At 36.5% G+C, this 24,937-nt stretch overlaps 1 protein-coding gene across 2 annotated transcripts in view; it reads left to right on the top strand.

Annotated features, from left to right (window-relative positions):
- The window catches only part of rab3c (RAB3C, member RAS oncogene family), a 55,628-nt gene that overhangs the window by 15,915 nt on the left and 14,776 nt on the right, over nucleotides 1-24,937 (top strand). For both annotated transcript variants that reach the window (XM_088629733.1, XM_088629732.1), the window contains exon 3: nucleotides 16,220-16,338. In XM_088629733.1, the coding sequence (XP_088485859.1) occupies nucleotides 16,220-16,338 (119 nt within the window). The remainder of the gene's footprint in view (nucleotides 1-16,219; nucleotides 16,339-24,937) is intronic.

Here is a 24,937-nt window from a genome sequence, read left to right on the forward strand (position 1 = left end):
AAAACAGTGCACATATTTACAAAAATGGTACATGTAATTGAGTCAGAACTGCTCATTCATTGCATTCTTATTTTTAATGTATATAATTAAGAGAATTGAAGGTGAATGCAAATGACATGTACAGTACTTTAACTCCAATGTGGCCCACACCAGAGAAAAAAAAATGACAGCTTCTGAAAATACTGGCTATTTTAATCTCTTTAGTATAGGTTTTACATTCTTTTATAAACCTTTGCAAAATCCTAGCTCCTTCAAGAATATCAAATGAAAGCATGTAATGAAAGGTGTGTCAAAATTTATGGTGCAATCTGTCTTGTAAATGCATGAGGCTGTTTAGTCTTTTTAGCCTTTCCAGGGAAATATAATTAAACACGTCAGTATTTTCGTTCTACCAATTACCATATTAGCCCATGCTGTCTTTTAAGTATTGGAAGCTTTAGAATTAAATTTTAAAAACGTTTATTTTTTCTAGAGCACCATTTAAATGGGTTCAGAATTTAGTCTTTTAATATTAGAGTTTGAATATGGATTTTAAGGATCAAAGTATGTTATACTGTATATTAACTTCTGATTAAAAATATTCTATCCAAATCTTTAGCAATTGTTCATCAGGAGGAAAGGGTTTTGAGAAATGTCATTAATTTCAATTTCATTATAGGCATTTAAAATGTATCTTTCTAAATTTCACATACAGTACCATCATAGATTTTAAAATTAACCTAATTAAAATGTGTTTTAGTAGAAATGAAATCCAATTTTTGTTGGTCTCTACTTACCAAATTGTAATATTGGCTTCTTACTGTCAAAGTGCTCCTTTTCAGAACTTAGGCCTACACAACACAGTAAAATAAATTACCTTTACTTGTGCTGCTAGTGAAAAAGTGGGTGAAAAAGTACTCCTGTTAAAAAGTGTAGATAATGATAATATTCACATACTGATTTTGCATGTTTTGTTGATGAACAAACTGTAATACTGTAACATCAGTTACAGTATTTGAAAGACCTCTGTGTGCAACTATAGTCATTTACATGCTTTCAGAATAAATATCTGTCTCTGTAAGGTTTTGAAAAGTCTTAATGAATGAAAGCCTCTGAATTATCGATGGAAAAAAGACGTGGTTGTTTTATTTTCTACTAACCAAACGTTTAGTAGGGCACACTCAATCTCATGAAGACTGCGCAGAGCATGTGCTTCAATTCCATTACGTGGCATGTTTAACTGTTTGGCCTGCTTATTCTTATGTGACAGTAAATTGCAGCAAGACAATGTGTCACAACAGCTTTCTTTGGAAATGAGGACATAGAGTTACAGCATGTCTTGGATGCAGTACTCTCCACATGTGAGCTCCATTCAATATCTCTGGGATGAACAGGGATGAAATGTGGCATCTAGAGCTCAGAGACCAGTGAAATGGCAAATTCTTCAGCATCTGCGACGAGGTGCAAGACATGCAACAGGTTTATCTTTTAGCACATTTAGCTGTGGCCATGTATGTTACTAGCATGTGACTTTCACAGTAGACTTCCTGTTTATAAGCCCTGTGTCTGGCAAATATTATTCAGTATACTTTACGTACTGTATGTTGTGTCTGTTCAACAATACGTCAGTGCATCAGCTATAGATTTTTTTTTCATTTTACTTATAACTTTGACTGTTCAGTTTTGATGCTCTGGAGGTGGCTCACTGCATTATATATAATGCAGATAGTATATAATGTTATCTTATTGTATAACATTTTTTTAGTATCTTAGTGTTATTATTGAAACAAATGCACCGTTAAAAAAAGCTTTTGGGTGGTAAACCTGTTTTGTCTCTTCCCATCTATTTTATTTGAAAACATAGAGGCTTTTCACATAGTTGTATTTTTCATTTTTAAAAGCAGTATTTGTTCTATATATTATTAATTAAAGCAATCTTATTATAGAATAAACATTTATTATTACATGCAATTTATGTTATATGTGTATGTTAAAATGATATAATATACAGTATACTTAAATTATAAATGGTCAAATCCATGTATCATTTTCACTTATCACTTATTGCTGGTGAGGTTCGCAGTGGTAACAGGCTGAGCAGGGCGAACCAGACTTCCCTTTAACCAGCAACAGTCTCCCACTCCCCCTGGGGGATTCCCCGGCCACCTGGGAGATAGTGTACAGTCCCTCCAGCATGTCCTAGATATACCCTGGGGTTTCTTCCTAGTGGGCTGTGCCCAGGAAACCACCAACAGGAGGCACCCAGGAGAATTCCTTCCCAGATGCCTGAATCACCACTAAGCGGAGTAGTGACTCTACTCTGAGGTCAGCTCAGGCTGCCAAGCTCCTCCCTCTGTTACGAGGAGTCAGCCCAGCAGCCCTACAGAGAAACCACATTCCCTTCTCTTGCTCCCACAATCTCCGCTATAGAATTTTTTTTTCCCATTTCCCTTATACCTTTATGAGTTTACTTAAAGTCCTCCACTTGGGTAAACTGTTCTCCCATTATCCAGAGAAAACATTTCACTCTTTACCAGGAGAAAATCATGACCTCACGATGCCTTTGATATCCTGTGAGAGGAAACAAGCTGCACCCTTGGTGGGAACCTTGTCCACCTGGAACAGACTCAATTTAACATACTTAACTAAGAGAATGTGTACACAACTCTTACCCCATACTCTTGCAGCACCTATCACAAGACACCTCGGGGGGTACAGCCAGCAGCCATATCACCCTGCAACTCACAACTGGTAACCCACTGAAGCTAAGCAGGTGTGAGCCTGGTCAGTACCTGGATGGGAGACCTCCTGGAAAAAACTAAGGTTGCTGCTGGAAGAGGTGTTAGTGGGGCCAGCAGGGGGCGCTCACCCTGCGGTCCATGTGGGTCCTAATGCCCAAGTATAGTGACGGTGACACTATATGGTAAACAGGCGCCATCCTTCGGATGAGACGTAAAACCGAGGTCCTGACTCTCTGTGGTCATTAAAGATCCCAGGGCGTTTCTCGAAAAGAGTAGGGGTGTAACCCCGGTGTCCTGGCCAAATTTCCCATTAGCCCTTACCAATCATGGCCTCCTAATAATCCCCCTCTATGAATTGGATTCATTACTCTGCTCTCCTCCCCTCTGATAGCTGATGTGTGGTGAGCGTTCTGGAGCACTATGGCTGCCGCCGCATCATCCAGGTGGATGCTGCACATTGGTGGTGGTGGGGAGTCCCCATTACCTGTAAAGCGCTTTGAGTGGAGTGTACAGAAAAGCGCTATATAAGTGTAAGCAATTATTATTATTATTATTATTATTACATGGTCGTAAGCCTTCTTCAAGTCCACAAAACAAGTGTAGGCGGGAGTGGCAAACTCCTATACTCGCTCACGCAAGAGCAAGAGCAAAGAGTTTGTCTACTGTTCCATGACCAGGATGAAGTCAGCATTGTTCCTCCTGTATTCGAGGTTTGGCTATGGGGCAGAGTCTCCTTTCCAGAGCTCTGGCATAGGCTTTCCCTGGGAGGGTGAGGAATGTGATTCCTCAGTGGTTGGAGCACACCATCTGTTCCCACTTTTTGATAATTGGGACAACCAACCCAGTCTGCCATTTCAGATGTACCGTCCCTGCCTTCCACGCAACATTGAAAGAGGTGCATTAACTACAACATACCAACAATGTCCAGCGCCTTCAGCATTTCTAGATGGATCTCAGCCACCCCTGCACCTCTGTGATTATAGATTGGTTTAATCACTGCAGAGACCTGCAGTGTGAGCCACAGAAATGGACCCAGTTCCACTATAATTTGCCCCAATATATTAAGTTAGCTTCTCTTTTTATGGGACAACATCACAACAGAACCATTTTTTTTTTAAATTGGCCCACAATAAGTCACTGTTGTTGCTTATTGAACTGGTTCTGTTGTCTGTTCATTTTAATCTCCTTTTTTATAATAACATTTCTTTCTGTAAGTGCAAGACACATTTTGCAGTGTGGTTGTGTTTTACTCGGGGTGCTCTAGCACATGACTGCTTAATGACTTATTCACTATCTGGGTTTAATTTATTAGGCTACACTACAAAGGCAGAAATCAATACACTTGTGCTACAAATTGTGAGATGAGTTTCTGGAGCAAGGCCAGATGCATGACTCTTCTGGCCAGGTGGACAGCTGAGATGCCCATCTGCAGAGGCAAGTGGATTAACAATCATGGGTTTCATTTAGTTAATTACCTGAGTACAAGCTCAGCATTAAAGAACTGATAGCAACATAGATGTAACTTAAGCTAAATTAGATGTAAAATAAAATACACAGCACAGAGAGGAAATAAAGTTTGCTGTAATTAAATTGTGGGTCAAGGTCAGCGGAGCCATCTATTTTAAGCACAGGCTCTGAACGCCAAATATTGTGAGGAAAAATAAACATTTTTTAAATTGCAGAAAGCGGTTTCTGGCTTTTTTTTAACCTTAATGTATTTTGTTTTTATCTAATGTCATCTGTACTTGAAATGTTTAGGAAAATCGATCTCCTTCGGTGGTTATTATTCTCCATCTTATTTCCGGGCATGTGTGATGAGTGTCCATATTTGCATAGTACTGAGTGCTGCTTCTCAAAACCATATTTAATAATAAGTGGCAAAAGACAGACATGACTGAGGGCACTTTGAGATTATTAAAATATTTCAGTATTAATAATATTTACAGGTTATGGGGACTCCATCACCACCAATGTGCAGCCCAGCCTAGATGATGTGACGCTCAGAACGCTCACCAAACAACAGCTATCAGTGGGGAGGAGAACAGAGTGATGAAGCCACTGCATAGATGGGGATTATTAGGAGGCCATGATTGGTAAGGGCCAATGGGAAATTTGGCCAGGATGCTGGGGTTACCCCCCTATTCTTTTCAAGAAACACCCTGGGAGTTTCAATAACCACAGAGATTTAGGCCCCTGATTTTATGTCTCATCCTAAAGACGGCGCCTTTTTACAGACAGTGTCCCGGTCAGTATACTGGGGCATTAGGACCCACATAGATCGCAGGGTGAGCACCCCCTGCTGGCTCCACTAACACCTCTTCCAGTAGCAACCTTAGCTAACCTGCTTAGCTTCAGTGGGTTGCCAGTTGTGAGTTGCAGGGTGATCTAGCTGCTGAGTGGATTTGGTGTGACTTGTCTAGGTGTGGGAATGGCAACCTAGTCAAGCCCTCCCTCACTATATAGAGAGTGAGCTAGGCGGTTGGCTGCAAATGAGTGGTGGGATGGGTGCAGGAGGGGGGGTTCAGTCATAAACCCACAGATGGGACCTTCACAACATTGGGTCCTTAGTCAATGTCTAAACCTGTGGTTCCTCTCGTACTGTGTAGGAATTAGCATTGCAACAACACATCATCAGTAGGGAAAACTAACGTGTCTAACCATGGTCTAGTCCTGGGTACGATATTCATATACAGTACATATGAGAGTGGAAGTGGGAGAGGTAGGACTCTAACCTTCCTCTTAAAATGATTCCTCTTATATTAACTCCATTAATTGTGATATTAAATATTAAATTATTAAATGTAGAAATTCATCTTAGATATTTAATGTAATAACCTCTAAAAAAACTTTTTAGAGTTTTAAAACTACAGCAGTTGAAAACACAGGCTGTTCTGTGAGGTTTAAATGAACCTTCGTTCTTATGGGTAATGAGTTCTAATAGTTATTACAGTAACTATATGGTGCAAGGGCTATGCTTTCATAATACATCTGGTCATTATGCATAATTGAATCTGCCACAACTATCCTTTTGCATGACACTGTCACAAAAGATTTGCAATCGTTGATTTGGTTCCATTGTTTGTCCTAGTAACTAAATGGATGGGTTTTGCAATTCAGCCGTGACAACTAAAAAAATCAAGTTTTTCATTAAAATAAACATGCTTAATTTGTTATACACAGCATTGTGAATTAATATAAAATGTTTCTGGAAATGCATTGCCTTATAAATAGCTTATTTTTAAATTATTCTCAAGGAAGCTCATGAATAACCAAACATAATAATTATAGACATGTACAGTATATCTAAAAGATAGTAGCACATACTGTAGACAGTAATTACTAGGACTAAGTAATTATTAGTCCAGTAATTATTTTCCAGAGAAAATGTTCTATTGATTAGTTAAATAAGCTTCCTGAAATAAGCTTCAATTAGAATGTTCCTTTTGAAGTTGAAAGTGCACATAAGCCTACAAATAAACATTCTTTCTGTGAGAATAACAGATAAAATTGAGTAGATTGTTTAACATGAAAGAAGAAGCAAAGGTACAACAGTGGCTTCCTTTGATTGTTTGCTTATTTTTATTCTTTACGTTTGTTGTGGTTAATTAAGAGCCTATCTTGCCATGCTTGTTTGGAGAGGATATTACCCAAGAGTATACTTAGTTTGCACGAGAATTTACTTGATACTGTTACAAAAAGGGGTTACAAGAATGGTGAATATCAGAAATAGGCCAAGCAAATGAATCAATAATTAAAATAAATAATCATAACCGCCAACTAGATTTTGCCAAAAATATACCTGTGTGGTTGGTATAATTAGAAGCACCTGAGTCCTTTGTTCTCTGGCACAGCTTTGGTTAAAAGAATAATAATTAAGGCACAATGGGTTAAACAGATAATGTATTCACCCACTAAACAGCACACAACATAAACATACAACATACTGATTACACTATTTTCAAACAAGGCGTTTCAGAGGCCTTCAGTATGTCCTGATTACACAGAAAAACCCTAGACTGCTTCCAAGTATAGAAATACACTATAGCCCCTACATAGATCTACAAGAGAGATAAAGTAATGGAGCAGTTCTCTTTTTATTTAACTGACAAGAACTTTATAATTTATGTATAATTTATTGATCTCTTTCCTGTAAGGGAGCCCAGTTAAAGGGAAATTAACTTTATTAGATTTGGTCCCACACAAACATATTGCAACATCTCAAAGCCAAGCTTGGCACTAAATAGGTTTCACTGCAAAGCTTCAGAATAAGCTGATGTGAAAATGCTTTGTGATAGTAAAGAGGCAAAAATGCATCCATAAAAGTCAAATAATGAGCTATTTTTTCTGATACATTAGCTTAAACATTTTACTTGGCTTGCAGAGAATGTTGTAGATTAATTTAAAATTATTTTATATACTGTGATCAGAGGCGACAGGCAAAACTATAAGCAAAAAATATACCATTTCTAGGTGCTTATATACAGTGCCTTGCGAAAGTATTCGGCCCCCTTGAACTTTTCAACCTTTTGCCACATTTCAGGCTTCAAACATAAAGATATAAATTTTTTATTTTATGTGAAGAATCACCAACAAGTGGGACACAATTGTGAAGTGCAACGAAATCTATTGGATTTTTGAAACTTTTTTAACTAATAAAAAAATGAAAAGTGGGGCGTGCAAAATTATTCGGCCCCCTTGCGTTAATACTTTGTAGAGCCACCTTTTGCTGCGATTACAGCTGCAAGTCGCTTGGGGTATGTCTCTATCAGTTTTGCACATCGAGAGACTGAAATTCTTGCCCATTCTTCCTTGCAAAACAGCTCGAGCTCAGTGAGGTTGGATGGAGAGCGTTTGTGAACAGCAGTTTTCAGCTCTTTCCACAGATTCTCGATTGGATTCAGGTCTGGACTTTGACTTGGCCATTCAAACACCTGGATACGTTTATTTGTGAACCATTCCTTTGTAGATTTTGCTGTATGTTTGGGATCATTGTCTTGTTGGAAGATAAATCTCCGTCCCAGTTTCAGGTCTTTTGCAGACTCCAACAGGTTTTCATCCAGAATGGTCCTGTATTTGGCTGCATACATCTTCCCCTCAATTTTAACCATCTTCCCTGTCCCTGCTGAAGAAAAGCAGGCCCAAACCATGATGCCTGCATCACCATGTTTGACAGTGGGGATGGTGTGTTGAGGGTGATGAGCTGTGTTGCTTTTACGCCAAACATATAGTTTTGCATTGTGGCCAAAAAGTTCGAATTTGGTTTTATCTGACCAGAGCACCTTCTTCCACATGTTTGGGGTGTCTCCCAGGTGGCTTGTGGCAAACTTTAGACGAGACTTTTTATGGATATCTTTGAGAAATGGCTTTCTTCTTGCCACTCTTCCATAAAGGCCAGATTTGTGCAGTGTAAGACTGATTGTTGTCCTATGGACAGACTCTCCCACCTCAGCTGTAGTTCTCTGCAGTTCATCCAGAGTGATCATGGGCCTCTTGGCTGCATCTCTGATCAGTCTTCTCCTTGTCTGAGCTGAAAGTTTAGAGGGACGGCCAGGTCTTGGTAGATTTGCAGTGGTCTGATACTCCTTCCATTTCAAGATGATCGCTTGCACAGTGCTCCTTGGGATGTTTGAAGCTTGGGAAATCTTTTTGTATCCAAATCCGGCTTTAAACTTCTCCACAACAGTATTACGGACCTGCCTGGTGTGTTCCTTGGTCTTCATGATGCGCTCTGCGCTTTCAACAGAACCTTGAGACTATCACAGAGCAGGTGCATTTATACAGAGACTTGATTACACACAGGTGGATTCTATTTATCACCATCAGTCATTTAGGACAACATTGGATCATTCAGAGATCCTCGCTGAACTTCTGGAGTGAGTTTGCTGCACTGAAAGTAAAGGGGCCGAATAATTTTGCACGCCCCACTTTTCATTTTTTTATTAGTTAAAAAAGTTTCAAAAATCCAATAGATTTCGTTCCACTTCACAATTGTGTCCCACTTGTTGGTGATTCTTCACATAAAATAAAAAAATTATATCTTTATGTTTGAAGCCTGAAATGTGGCAAAAGGTTGAAAAGTTCAAGGGGGCCGAATACTTTCGCAAGGCACTGTAATTAGACATGGCATGAACAGCCTCCTGTGATTCCTTATAAAGGAACGAAACACTGCTCTAGAACAAAGGTATATCTGAAACGACTGTATATTTAAAGGTCAGCACAGAAATAATGTCCAGTTGTCTCACAACTGTCATATCCTAAATAAAGACCTGTCACTACCAATTTGACCTGACAGGGGTATCGCCTGCTTTCTTAACTTAAAGGAACTACTGTACTTAAAACACAGTACACACAATATAGGGATAATACAAATATCTCTGAAATGTCTTGGAATTTGTATGGCTATTGAGAATAAAAGATGAAGGTGAATGCAAAGAAGACCACTAGGCTCTGACTGTTTGTAATCAGACATTTACCTGATTTGATGGGTGACTGAAGTAAATGTGCACACAGAATTTTGAATTAGACAATGACCAATGGATTTCGGCTATGAGTTAGAACAAAGTAGTGGTCATAAAGGGCCCATCTGCAGTCTAATTGTCTCTTCACAGAAAATTCAGGTTTTAATGTATTTTAGGAGATAAGAAAGGTTAACATCAGAAACTGGAGAAGTTACAGTTGTGGTTAGACATGTAGAGGTCTGGATGGTATCCATCCTTTCTAAAGCTTGTATTGTATCTATCATTTTAGTTGGTGGTTTTATTTTAAACCATCGTTAAAAGTAAATCCAGAAAGCTTAATTTCTTGTGAAGGTCAAAGTGGTTTACAGTACATAAGAGGATCCCTGAGACCCAGAAACCACAAGTGGTGATCTTTCATTCTGGAGACTAAAAAACAAGATAACGGCCACACCATGTGACTATTCACTTTGCCATAAACACTGTTTTATTGAAGGTACAAGCACACGCTCATCAGGATTTATATCTACAGAACAACAATTTTCAGTATTTTCAGTATATAACAAAAGTTGTTAAAAATCCAACATTGAGGTGAAACCATCTGCCCTGCTAGCATACTGTAATTATCCCCCTGTTGCAACTTTTTACAGGTTTTAACAATCCAGTAAAAATTCACGCTTTCACATGGGGGGTTGTATTACATACTGTAGGTGAAATAAATACTCTAAAATAATATAATTTTAGACAATAATATGAGTTCCAGCATATTCATTAACCGACACCATAGTTAATATAGTTAACTATATAGTTAATATTCAGACCTATACAGATGTTTGAGAAACAAAAACAAAATGTAAACTGGTTCAGTGTAAAATATCACATGCAAGTAGTGAGTATACAGGTTTTAAATATCAAATGGAGATATTGAACAAGAAGAAGCAAGATGTGCAAGATACATTTACTGTACAGTATGTTCACCTTCCATCATGTTGTATAAGAAAACAATAAGAAAATCCCAAGAAAACGTTTGATCACCATGCTCCAACAGATATTGCTGCCTTAGAGAAAGTACTGTACAAAGGAGAGAGATTAATTCTTTGGTTTTTGAGAGACTACATCTAATGTAAATTTAAAAAGTATTGAGCGAGTCAATCTAGGGGATATCTTCAAGTTCAATAATAATTCAAGGAACCATAGACAGGAAAAAATTAAGTAAGGGAACATTTATGTAGTATAGAAATGCCTTTTTACTTATAGATTCATGGACATCTGGACATCCGTGTTGTTGAAGATGACTCTAGGGAATGGTCTGAAATGGGTTTATGGTTTTCTTAAATCATTTAGAACCTTTCAGCTGTACAAGGAAGGTGGGGCAAATTGCACAATGGTTGTTACCTGTTTTTTAGGAATAGATCCTAGGGGAGTTTATTTCAATTAAAATTATAGAAATAGAAATTGGAATATTTGTTGACATTAAAGTATTGTTTCACCATTTAAAAAAAATAGAAGTCGGTATATATTACGTTTTTTACTCTTGAAGTCTTGAACTTAAAACCATAATAATATGCTTAAAATATAATAATATGCTTTTCCCATATCATTAATTATCACAATGCATTTTGATGAAACTCCTTGTTAATCCTATAGATTTTTTTATCTCAGAAACTTTAGCTTATCTCAAGCCTGTAAGGGAGGGAGGCACTGTGACCTCTGGAACTCTGGCCAGACGGCTAACTACAACTTCTCTTAATAGCTAATTGTTCTGAACATGATCTTAACCATACACCCTGACAAATTCCTTGTAACCATGGAAATCTTGATGTTACCGAGCTGTATAAAGGTAACTGCTTCCTTTGTATTCCCTGAACATCCCTACTATTGAGGTGTCCCTTGTATGCATACAATAATACAATAATACTGTTTACACTCTCATCCCAGGGCAAGAACTCTTCTGTTACAACAATTTGGTTTGTACAGTATTCTGATTTACAAAATATTATTTTAACGTTCTGGGAAACACAAGATTTCTGATAAAAAACTTAGTTTACAAAGGTGAAAGCTGACGACCAATGGATTAAATGATATCAAAGAAAAAAATCAGCTTTGTTTTACTGCAGTGTATTGATGTTCTACAGTTGTAACACACTGCTCTTTAAAAAAAAAATTAAATTATAGAAAACAAAAATAATATATATTCAAATATAGAACAATACCTAAAAAGGAAAAGCAGTAATTGTATTCATAAATAATCCATTGCTAAAGCATTCCATTTACTTCTCAGTGATTCAGTACATCTTTAAATCTTTCCTCCTGAGATGCATTACACAATAAAAAAAAAATATTATTCTACCAAATTTGACATAAAGCTGGCAGGTTTGCGTGGCGGTGCAGAATTTAGTGTCACTGCAAGCCTTCAAATTCAAAACAAATTGAAATAGATTTTGATTACAAGTGAAGAGACACAGGAAGCTTTTTCAGATGCTATCAGCGTTCGTTAGTTATTATTATCTTTACAGCCACTGCCTTGAAGGGCACAGGGCAGCTTTATCAACGGCTCTGTTTTCAATAATTAGAGGTCTTGAGCTTGGTAGACTATAAAAGAAAGGGGGTCTGCATGCAATCTAATTATTAGCATTAGAGAACCATGACTTTCTACTTCTAATTGGTTTCTGCTTGAACGTTCTTGAGGATTTGTTTGCTTCCCATGATGCAGCCATTTCCCTGCTGGTTCTCCCTGATAAGGGGACAATCACTATCATTGCACAACCCCGTGACTGAAAATAAAGTCTCTTTTTGACATGGATCATTTCATAATATGGGCCACAGTTAACAGATTTTGATGTTACTGTATAGCAAAAAATTAAAGAGTGGTTGCTGGGGTTTTGCTGTCTGTCTAAAGTGTTTAAATTTCGCTGCAAATTACAGTGCAAAAAGGATTTTACTGAATAATGTTGAACATCATCGTCCTTCTCCTTTCCCAGTCAAATTTAGAGTTGTTGCAGTATTCCTACCGAAACGTCTCATCACCATTAATACAATTTTTGAACCAGTTAGTAAGTCTGCTTTTTCTCCCTCTACTGACCAATGTAACACATTCATGCATGTTTTTCACAGTACAAAACATAACATTAATAACCAGATGCTGACCTCATCTCCTGTAGTCATGACAACTGTGCCCTCTTCTGCTTTCACAGATTTGAGAATCTCTCATTTTACTGTTGTTGACACAACATATGTGAATTGGTATCTAAAATGATACCAAGTACTTGTGTAATGGAGCCTATTTCCACACCCCTACTTAGATCTAGCTTCTCTGTGTTTTGTCCATTTATTACTACCTCATCAATCAGTCCCTTTAATCTGTTCTTGCTCATGTAGGTTTAAAGTCTGCTCAAATATAACACCTTTGATAAAAAGATTTAACAAAATACTCACCTACTTAACAATTACCATCCTATTTCCAATTAGTTTTTTCTTGAAAACATTCTGAAATGCACAGTACCAGCTCATTGTCAGTGTTATGTTTCATCTAATGAGCTCTATGAACCTTTACGGTTAGGGTTTAACAAAATAAGAATCCTTTTCAAGATAGTGATTCACTGATACATTGTGACTCTGAATGACTTACAGTAATATTTTCATCTCAGAATTACATAAAGTGCAACTTTTGATACTGTCAATTATGGCATCTTACTCTGAACCATGAAAATTGATTACTTTTACTTATCTTTGTTTTGTTGTTTGATTTGCTTCATTTTACAAAAGGGTGTCACTTTGTAAACCTTGGGTGATTTAAATCTGGTGTTATCCTGCTTGTTCAGAATGTTCCTCAGGGGCCTGTGTTGGGACTGATGTAATGGACTTGTGTTATACTGCCATGCTGACGCCACTCAGATTTACGTATATCACCAGTTCAGGTGCTAAATGTTTTCTGCACTTTACATTTGCCTGACAAAACTGAGATTACACTTGTAGACATCCCCAATTAGGCTTGCAAATTTAGCGGCTTCATTGGTGTTGATGATGCTGAAATTAAAACCATGATGAATGTAAGAAACCTTGGTATTGTTTTTGATCCTATTGTGATTTGATACTCATGGTTGGAATGTCACATGGTTATCTTTTAATCACCTGCACAATATTGCTCGCTTAAAGCACTTGACCTGTTGTCCATCTGATGCTGAAATATTGATACATGGCATTATTTAGTCAAGATTAGATTAGGGTAACAACTTACTGGAGTGACCAGTAAAGCTCTAAATAAGCTTAAGTACAGTACGTCTAGAATGCTTTGATGTGTGTACTCACTAAAACTATTGTACCTCAGCATTTAAAGGAGAGCTGTAATGCTACTTTTTTATTTTTAGAATGAATTGGCATTCATTAGTACATTTCAAATCACAATGAAAGTTAAATGTGCACAATGATGTATAACGTGCAATTTACATAATGAAATTGATTACATTTCCAGGTATGCTCATCTCAGATTCTACATTTTTAGAAAGAGGCAACCAAACGTCTGGTGAGATAAAGCGACCCTATTATATTGTAAACAAGCAGGCTTGTGAATACTGTACATCTCTTTTAATTTAATAGAAATACTGCTCTTGACTTTGCCAACAAGATACAACTTACAGTACTTGCTAACTCTGCATGCAAATCAGGTTGGAAAAGTTCTGCAGTGAAATGTCTGCTGCACAACATGTACTTATTCACACGTACTTCTTATTACATTAGTCATTACAGTGACTAGTGAGCAGGAAGGGCTTCATCACATCGCAAATCACATGAACTCTTGCTCTCACCAGTGGCAAGACCAGGAGTTTGGGACAACATGGCAACTGTAATGTACTTTCACAAAGATTTTATGCTTAATTTGGAATTTTGTAAAATTTGTGAATATCTGTTCTTTAATATGGTTGTCCTAGTGATCTCCTAGTAAAGTTAATTATCTGAGTAAATTATTAGGTAGAACCTATTCCACTTCCTTCTGTTTGCCTAATTGTTCAAGGACAGATAGATAAATAAAGGAAAACAATATCTATTGTTCCAAACATTCTCAGTAAGGTGAGCAAGCTGGGAAGTACAAAATGTGCTAACTTTTCTGTCCTCCACATTATTCACAACAATATGTACAGTAAATTTAAAAATAATGTTAAATTTCAACAATAAATGGTACTCTTAATGTCTCCACTCTTAGTATTAATGTTGTTCTGGTCAGTTCAGGAATCACTTAATGAATCTTGTAACTTGCCTTTGTACGAATCTGAGATTTTGTATATTCTGTTGACAGAGCTCTAGGTTTATACTTTTATTCTTTTAATTAAAATCCACACCAAATAAATGCAGCACTTATTTCATCCATTCTCATTTGTTTTACCACCTTCATTAATTTTTTTCTTAAATCACTCTTTAAAGACATATCCAACTATGAAACTTCACAGAACAGAATTCACAGCAATAGGGATACTTTCTAATACATTGTTTCAGTCAAGGTCTCATACTATAGCAACCTTATTTCTAACCCTAGGAAAGGGTTAAATAGACAGGCTTAACTTTTATGTTTGGTTGCTATGAATCTGGTAGTTTAATATTTTTTTAATAAAATTATCTGGAGCAATAAACCTGGAATTATTGCAACAGGTCTGCAATTGTTACAGCTCTCCTTGTTTTATAGCTTTACCCTACTGTATCTCTTCAAGGCAAGTAAGACAGAAGTACATGGAGTACAGTCAACAAGCAATAGCTCTATCACAGTATTATCCAGAACTATTACATTGTGGTGATCATGGGCTTATTCATCACAGGAATCAAATGTCATTTCCACATTGAATTTTTGCTATTAACCACTCATGCTTGAAGGGTAACATTAAATGTCAAAGACTGATTTTGGTGTTAAAATGCAGCAGATAAATGCAATATATTGATTAGGCCAGTATTTTTGTACTCTTTAAACATGATGTTATTGATACCCTTTTATTATTATTAACCTGAGGCATGCAACATTAACTAATGTCCTCTTTTTTAACTAATTAATCAATTAAAATTATTTTCATCAGCAGAAAATGTTCCTGAAATATTTTTGAACCACCAAATATGGGTATTTAACCTAGACAGCTCACAATTGACATTTTTGGCAGTCTGCTGCAATTAGTTAATGCGAGTCTTAACAGCATGGCTAGACTATCTAATGAAAAATTGTTCATGTTTTGAAATGAAAGTGCGTGTCTTGCAATCTAGCATTTATCTTGTTATGTTTTTGACTTTTCATTAGTATGTCTTCTCTTGATTTGTATACTTGTAATATAATAGAGTCTTATGGAGCCAACAAAATACATACTCATTTTTTCACTCTGTAAAGTAGGACAAAACAAACATTCTCTTCCTCTTTCATGGGAATAATTAATTGATCTTGTTTTACATTGTATGTACTTTTAGCTCACTTATGTATTGTAAATACATCAAGTTCAACAATCTAAATTTCCATTACCAAATGAAATGGCAGCTGAGATGTCTTAAGGTCAGTGATTTTTAAGTAGTGTCTGGGCACTGTGCTGCTTAGCAAAGAGATGTGAAATTGCTATGGTAACATCCTGGCAGAAGAATAGGTCAATTTTTAGTTCTAGTTTTATGCTTTTATTCTGCCTAGCTTGGCTGGAGATAAATGCCAGTAAACACAGCCTTTTTAGTGCCAATTAATCAGAAAATCAGAAAATTATAATTTATCTTAATACATTTCTCATAATTACAGTATGAGGGGATGTTTGATTCTAAATTTGTTTCATTAATAATAAGAAAGCAAAGGCACTCAAGATAACTGGTTGAATGTTGATTAATGTCAACCTTTATCCTTCACACCATATTTCATTCTTTCTAAGAGGAAAATTGTATATATTTTTATCTTAAAAAATATGCCTATTTTTTGTTTCTTGTGCTCTGTATTTCTAATGGGTATGTTTTGTTGAATAAAAGCTGAGGCTGTGCATCTTTTTTTTAAATAAAAAAGTAAAGCAGCGTATTAACTCATCAATGTTTTGTTTGTAGGACACAGCAGGACAGGAGCGTTACAGAACAATTACAACAGCATACTACCGTGGTGCAATGGGGTTTATTTTGATGTACGACATAACCAATGAAGAATCATTTAGTGCAGTACAAGACTGGTAAGTTAAACTCTTGTTACAGTCATCATAAAAACAAAGGACTTCACTTTAGAATTTAGAATAGGGATGCCAATCTAAAGAGTAAAACAAGAACAATAATCAAATCTGATTAAATTAAGGGCTTCAGAGTAAGTGAACACAGCAGTATCAAGATCATATTGTCCAAATCAAATCTGTAGCATTGGGTTCTTGGAGTCAAAATATATTCAACAAACTTGCATTGTAGAACTGCTAACAAGTCGCTCCAGTAATCCATTATTATTCTCTGCAGGACTAAGCATGACTAGGCAGTAATAGTGTGTATCCTCTAAGACAGTCATACTCAAGTTACACACTTTTAGGTCATGATAAGAGGCTACTGGCAAGACAGAAGAAGCTGTGTGTTTCTCCAGTTCCCTATTCTCATTCAAGAACTCCATAATAGGGGAAATTAGCTGAATAATTGTTGTCATTAATGATGTGTTGGAATTGATAAAATAATTAAAAAGCAAAACATTTGTGAGACTGTGGAAATGAACATTTGCTGTACTTACCATAACACCAAAATGTTCTTGTGTGAGTATCTGTATTGTGCCAAAAATAATGATTTAAAGATGTTTGAAAAAAGGCCTGTTAAGAAGTTAACTTGGTAAAAAGAAAAATTAGTACATACTGTGCCTTGCAAAGTATTCAGACAAGCTTGCAGTCATGATTCTTTGAAGTAACAATTAATATTTCTTATATACAAAACCTATCCCACACATTTACAGCATGAAAACAAAAAAGAAGGAAATGAATAGATCATTTAAAAGACAATTATCACACCACAAAGAAAAATAAAAAACTAAAATGTTTGGATTTGCTTAACACGAAGTGCAGTCAACATATTTTATTTTTTTCGGATTAGATTTTGCTGACATTTGCTGTAACTTACAGTATATGACCTTCATATCTACCTTGAAGGCTTCAGGCTGAGCATTCAGGATTTGAATAAACATATTTTAAAAATGTTTATGCATCATTTTGTAATATCACAAAATTTGAAAGCGTGGAATGGGTTGGAATACTGTATTTTTAATTACTGTCAGAAGACAAAGAAAGGCCATCAATGTAGTGGTGGTGACTTGGTAGATGTACATTTTTATCTTGATTTTATTAGTGGCATTAATTAGTGCAGGGCACTGTATGGGAAACACATGTAAAAGAAAAAGAAAAAGGAGGACAGATAAACAATATTTAAAATAAATATCATTTTTTTTCTTGGTGTTGTCCCTAAAAGATGAAAAATATGATAAGTAGAGATATTGTGTTGTATTATGTAGCAAAATATAGTGTAGTACATGCTTGTATAATACATAACAGGGTGAGTATTAATAGAGAAGACATTTTGTTAAGTGTTTACAATTTATCATCTTGTCGTGTCATCCCTTGTCTTGAAAGATACCCTGAATATCAGAAGTGTGTTCATATAACTAAATACAGTATATGCAGTAACCGTTTATATATCCTGCATGAGTCTTTGTACAGTACGTTGATGTGATAAATACATGAGGCAAAGATAATGCTACCGTAATGGGCAAGCTGAAAAGTTCATGAGTTTATTTAGAATGGAATACTATACAGAATTCAAATCACTGTTAATCTTAAATTGTGAAAAAATAGATGAAAAATACTGGATTCCCAAGTATTTAAATGATACAGTGTGCTGCATTTTTAATGTTGTCCTTTTTCCTGTACCATTTAAGGTAATTCTTAAATGGATATTTATCTTATGAATCAGCTAAATATCTTCAGCACATATTCTGTCCTGTATTTAACGTTGATATGCTTTTAATGAGAGGACCATTCTCTAGTGAGAATGTTTAGATACAAGTTAACTTGTTATAGAAAGTTATAAGAGAATTTCTCATGCATTTGTTATGTCTGCATATAATTTCCCCCATTTTTTCCAGAAACTGTAATAACATATATTGAGGGCATTAAAATGCAAAGTAAGAGTATAGAAACCAATAACAATTGCAGTGTGTTTTTAATTACTTTCAGAAGACATAAAAAGGCCATCAATGTCGTGGTGGTGACTTGGCAGATGTAAATTTGTATCTTGATTTCATTACTCCCATTTCATACCACTAATGAGCAGAATTCAATTTTATGAGCCTAGCCCGTTTCTAATATCCCCTAATTATAAAACAGATCAGTTAACTGCAGAAGTGCTTTTCTTAAGATCAAATCCAGGTTAAAACAGGAGATGTCACAGTGAAGGTAAAATACTATGCATTCATGGAGTTTCAGTAACATGGTTTACAATCCAATGTTCGCAAGTATAATCTGTAAATGTAAGAACAGAAGAAAAACAAATACAAAACAATACAAATAAAATGTATGTTTGGTCAGGTCTGTATAGTGTCTTTTCTTAAATGCAACTGGTATTTCTCTAGGCAGTTCTAATAATGTAAACAGACAGACCTACAATACCAGAATTTTTTTAAACTAAAATTTCATAATGGTTTACTAAGCAACATATCAATACACATAACAGCGGACATTCATTGTCTTTATTGAATCAGTGAAACCAACTACACAGTGTTGTTTAATTCACATGAAATGGCTTTTTAAAAATTAGTTGATGACTCTAGAGTAGGAGTCTCCAACTGTAGTCCTGAAGAGCCCTGGTCTAGCAGAGTTTATACTGTAGGCAGCTTTTAAATCATTAATATCTAAAAGGCCTGGAACAGTTTTAACCAGCAGGTGGTGTGTTCAGTTATACAACTTAAAGATGATTTGGAACACAAAACAAAATAACCTTTGGCCCTCAATCATCAGTGCCCCCTTAATTAAAACTTTTTTGCTCAGGTGACTTTGGATGACCTATTTGAAAATGCAGTTCTCCAGGATGAGGGTTGCAGACCCGATGCCTAGAGTAACCACCTTGATCAATCTTATTGTCCAAAAACGGTATCAATCCTTCACTTGTGGCATTAAGTGTTATCTTACCTTATACAGTATGTGTTTTGCAAGATAGAAGTAATACAGTTAATATTCTAATGGGGCTTCAGTGTGGAGTACATTATTGCTTCTGAAACAAGGTCATGATTTCAAATTCTGCATACACACCGTTGTAATGTCATTGAATAAAAATTAAAACTACCCCCTGCTGTAAAATGGGAACACTCCAGGCCATAACAACGTAAGAAGGGTTACATATGAAAGGAGTTCATTCAGTCCACCTATTTTGTTTAGTTCAACCAAGAACAAATAGACACTTTCCTGGAGTTAAGGGAACGTCATGCACTGAATATTTGTAGTCTTGACAATGAGACAATGAGGGAACCTGATTTAATTATGCAAAATCTTCAAAGGCATTGATAAAAGTCACACAACTGACTCCTTCAGGATAAGCACCGATAAGCACAAACATCAGGACACAAGTGGAAACAAGTGTGCTATAAGTGTGGCAGTGAATTGTGAGAATAGTAGGCACTTTTATAATGCAGAGGATTATGGAAGTATGGAAAAAGCTACCCAACCATGCTATCAAAGCCGAAATCATAGCTTGACTCAAGAAACAGTCAGTTAGCTTCTTCTACAAAACAGGATGGATCAAATGGCCTTCACTCATTTTTAGCTGTTCCTATTGTTCTGCCAAACAAAGGGCATCAGCCGAGAGTTTGTGTGTTGAAAGTTGTCTTTATTTCATATGCATATGGGAGTCTTGCTCTTGTACACAAGACTCAAAAGACTCTCTGGTTGCATTGTGGCTATATATGGTCATTCTAGAAAGCTGACCAGTACATATATTTTCTTACTGCCGGCTTGCGCGACAAGTAGCCCATCTCCTGAATAGACCATTTGTTCTAGGAGTGGTCACTCGGTCATTTCCCTGAGAACTATGGCAGCTATGCATAAAGACCCCATGTGGCTATGTTATCTTTTGAGACCAGACATCCTGAGATGGATTTAATAAAATAAAAGTAAAAAGATACATAGTTAACAAGATATAATACAAACTTTTATTAAAACTTTTAGTTGATTCCCTCAGTCCCCCCTTTAGGAAATATTGCAATTGGCCAATTGTTTTCTAAATGTATCCTGTGATTTCTGATGAATTCTTTATGGGTGAATTTCGTGATTCTTTATGGTGTCCTAAACGAGTGGTCAGGACTGAAGTAGTAGCTTTAGTGTAGAGGGATTTAATACAAGTTAGTATGACAATAGTTAGTAGAAACAGTACCAATCCTACTAGTACGTATTGCATCAGCGTGCCCCCCCTTGACCTGAATACAGGCTTCAGTCAGCTCGCTATCCTCTAGTCATGGGGGTTGTATTTATGATACTTTTGTCCTTCATCATAGATATGCTGTGCTAGGTCTGTAATGTGCTCAGAATTATCCGGAATGTAAGTACAACATTATGTTTCGATTGCGGCACATGTTCCTCCTTGAGCTGCTAACAAATAGTCTAGAGCCAGCCTATTCTGCATGGCTACCGTCCTTAAGGCTACCATTTCATCTTTTACTGCCTTAAGTCCGTCTGAAGTCTTGTTAGCTAATGTTTCCAATGAGGCTGTCATGGTAATGAGTTCCCTTGTTAATTTGCCAGTACCATACCAAGGGAATGCTATAGCAAAGAAGTGTTCTGTCTTGGTAATAGCCCTAGGATATATTCTGGAGTGATATGGAGAGAATGGGCTGTGTTTCCAATAACTCTGACACTAGCTTAGGGTTTTTAACCGGAGCTGTCAGGAAGTCCCTGTTTTTCCCCAATATCCCAAAGTCATAACAGACTCCAAAAACATACCGCGAGTCCATATAAATAGTTATAATTTGATCTTTAGCATATTTACAAGCTGTGAGTGCCTTGCGCTCAGCCTACTTGTCTAACACCAGATTATTCATAGCTTGTACAGCAGGTAGTCTGCACAGCCCTTAAACACAGCCCCCACCCCTTTGCCACCACACTGAGGGGTCCTGAATAGCCCCCCGGGCCATGCCTACCTCCATGCTCCTGCGCCAGCGCAGCAGCCCAGAACCCATTTCTTTCACTTACATACAGACATAAAAACGTTGATCCGTCTGAGGGAATCCATCCAATGGCCATTTCCTGCAAAAGAGCTTGTTTCGAATCATTAAAAGAGGTTTCTGCTGCTGGGATCAAGGCAATTTTGTCTCACCATGCAAAGGAGGAGAATCCATAAATCTTTATAGATTTTATTTGAATGTTATATTTTTCATTTTCTTTTCTTTTTCATACCATGTTATGATTATTGACTTCTATTAAGTCAACTGACTTCTGTTCTGTCCATAAAGACATCCATTCAGTTTATGAACTTAAAGGTTCTAATGTAACTGTTATGATCTGCATATTGGTTAATTGCACCATGTGTGTGCTTTAATCTGTTCTTAGTTTTTCACTGTGGATTCTTTGAGGTTTGACTAAAGCTACTTAATGCTCTTATGCACCTCTTGGGGCTGGTGTATAGAGCCCTATCTTAAACCTTGAGGAAGATTAAGATGAACGTGTTTTTGAATAAAATATTAGTCTTAACAAGGAATCCTGTTAAAATGCTTTAACCGTTTTTCTGTCGCTGTGTGGTGTTAGGTTTTTAGATATATAATTCAATGCTACCTGAGTAAATTTATTGTTTTTGCGTGCATAGTTTTGGCTGTCAGTTTTTTTTATATTTCACATGTAATATAAACATTTGAGTAAAGGATTATAGTTAAATGATTTTATGCTGTAGAACAAGGTAAGGAAGCTTGAAGTTTCAGAAGTGAGGTAATTTTATAGAAGAATCAGCAGTGCCTCTATTACTCAGTGAGTAGACACTGCCTTTGTTTTTTAGTGTGTTGTTTTCCAAGTCTTTGCAATCCGGTAAGTATATGATAGAACTTTAAGGATTGTTATACAGTATATTTTTGTGAAAGCTTTGGTTTTAAACTAAATAAAAAGTAGAGTGATACTGAAGCTGTTGAGTTTCTGTGTGCTATGAGCCTTAAGAGCACTGTAATATGTAATTGATTTTCAGAAACACGTACAGTAAAACAAGTTGATACTCTTCACTGTGATTTTCACAGTTAACAGCCAATATAAAAGCCCTTCACCCTGCCACACGGTCAGTTTATGGATACCAGGGATCAAAATAAAACAAATTTATTGTGATACTTAGAACTTAGTGGCATGTGCTGAAACATATTTGGTTAGCTTATAATGCTTTTCCTGCTTTTCCACATCCCCACCACCAGATACTGGAATCATTATATAAAAATGTTTTTTTTTTAAATCTAACCTTTTACTTGTTTTATGACTATTATCCACAAAATATATTTCCCTGCATGAGAATAGAATGCAGGCATTGTAATGAAATTCGGTCTTGTAGGTAAAATTAGATTATTTTCTAGCTGCAATTTAATCTTTCTAGTCATTGTGTTCTGTTAGGAAAAAACAGTGTAGTATCAATGATTGTAATGCCCCTAACCTAAAGTATACTGGGCTTAAAGCATTCTTAATTGCCAAGGTTACTTGAATCATAAAACTTTAATAGATGAAATGCGGAGTTGATAAGAAAGATGCTGTCTTGTTAGTGAGAATGGTAACATCAAATAAAACAAGTTATTCTATTATTTTGCATATACTTTCTGCTTGAAATACTTTGAAATTGATGAAAAAATAAACATTACAGTAGGTTTGGTTCAGTAGGTTCAATAATGAAACAGTTTTGAAAGCTATGTTAAACATTTGATATGACATACGGTACATAAGGAAATGTCAACTATTGCCATGCTAAACATTAGTGTTTCGATCACGTCACAATCACGTCAGTGAAAAATAAAATAGCAATAAAAAAGAAAATACAAAGTGTAATCAGATACTTCTCTTTGAATTTGATTCCACTCAAAGTGCTTTACAGTCACGTGCTTTACAATCATGAATCACAGCCAAAATGTGAATATACAGTATGGGATTATATGGCAATGGTCATGGCACTATATCATGAATGCACAAACTGTCTTTAATATCAGTTCCTGTGGTCCAATAATCTAAATACCATATCCAGAATGTTTTGTAATGCCTGTGCTGCATGCTACTGGAAATCATGCTGAATAACTACTTTTTATGACAGCTGTTATAGCCATGCCATGCACATTCATTAATATGAAATGTATCAGTTTCAAGGCTCAGAATATGGAAGTGATGATGGGGCAGATTTGACCTTGAGATGAGATTGTGCATTTTTTACTCCACGTTTTTGAGAATCGCATCCTACAGGATGTTGTTATTGCTGCTAACTAATCCGAAGGAATTTGGTAGGAATCTGCTCAGGCAGGTATGAAAGAGCAGAGTGAGAAGTACAGCAGAGTCTGTAGCCCCATGGTAAAGAGGTGCTGCATGGTAGAAAGGGACAGATATACACCAGTAGGAAAAAATCTAATGGAAAAAATTATCTACAATATCAGAATGCATATTTATTTGTGCAGTTTTACAATTACTACAACCTTCCAATACAACTCCATCAGACCAGGACTGCTGTAAAATTCTGGACTCTTTTTTTTATTTAAGGGGGAAAAGCTATTCCGTCTGCTGTGGTTCACAACACAAAAATATGCAATAGTATGAAAAAGATCAATGAGGAGAGTCATGATATTAAATGACTAGTTTAACAGAAAGATAATGATATACACCCAACGACCATATCACCCTGCAACTCTCAACTGAAAAGCCACTGAAGCTAAACATGTGTGAGCCTGGTCAGTACCTGGATCGGAGACCTCCTGGGAAAAACTAAGGTTGCTGCTGGAAGAGGTGTTAGTGGGGCCAGCAGGGGGCGCTCACCCTGCAGTCCATGTGGGTCCTAAAGGCCCAGTATAGTGATGGGGACACTATGCTGTAAAAAGGCGCCGTCCTTCAGGTGAGACATAAAACTGAGGTCCTGACTCTCTGTGGTCATTAAAAATCCCAGGGTGTTTCTCGAAAAGAGTAGAGGTGTTACCCCGGCGTCCTGGCCAAATTTCCCATTGGCCCTTACCAATCATGACCTCCTAGTAATCCCCATCTATGAATTGCCTTCATCACTCAGTTATCCTCCCCACTAATAGGTGGTGTGTGGTGAGAGTACTGGCAGATCATCCAGGTGGATGCTGCACATTGGTGGTGGTGGAAGGGGAGTCCCCATTACCTGTAAAGCACTTTGAGTGGAGTGTCCAGAAAATCGCCTTTTAAATGTAAGGAATTCTTCTTATTATTAAATTAAATACACAGAAATTAATCTCTACAGGGAAAAGAGCTAGTAAAACAATATGTTGTAGCATGTAAAGGAACAAGTAAAGGTTTATTCCATGCTGAAAAGAGAAGAAAATAAAGAACATTTCCTCTGTGGAGCCTGTAGCATGCTTCCATTCATACTCATTATTGGGTATTCTGTACACAAGATTCTGTGTAATTGCTCTGATGTTTTTTTAATTAAGTAACAGACCAACTTCAGAGTACTTGAGCCATACAAACCAAGCTACTGTAGCATCAAACTTGTCTAATGAAAAGAGGCAATCTCCTAGAATGGGAAATTTAAAAATATACAGGTGACCCTGTCGAGTGATGAGACCCTAATGGTTTCACTATACACTGT

This window comes from Lepisosteus platostomus, chromosome 4 (assembly GCF_059453375.1).
Source record: "Lepisosteus platostomus isolate fLepPlt1 chromosome 4, fLepPlt1.hap1, whole genome shotgun sequence".
NCBI classification, from domain to species: Eukaryota; Metazoa; Chordata; class Actinopteri; order Semionotiformes; family Lepisosteidae; genus Lepisosteus; species Lepisosteus platostomus.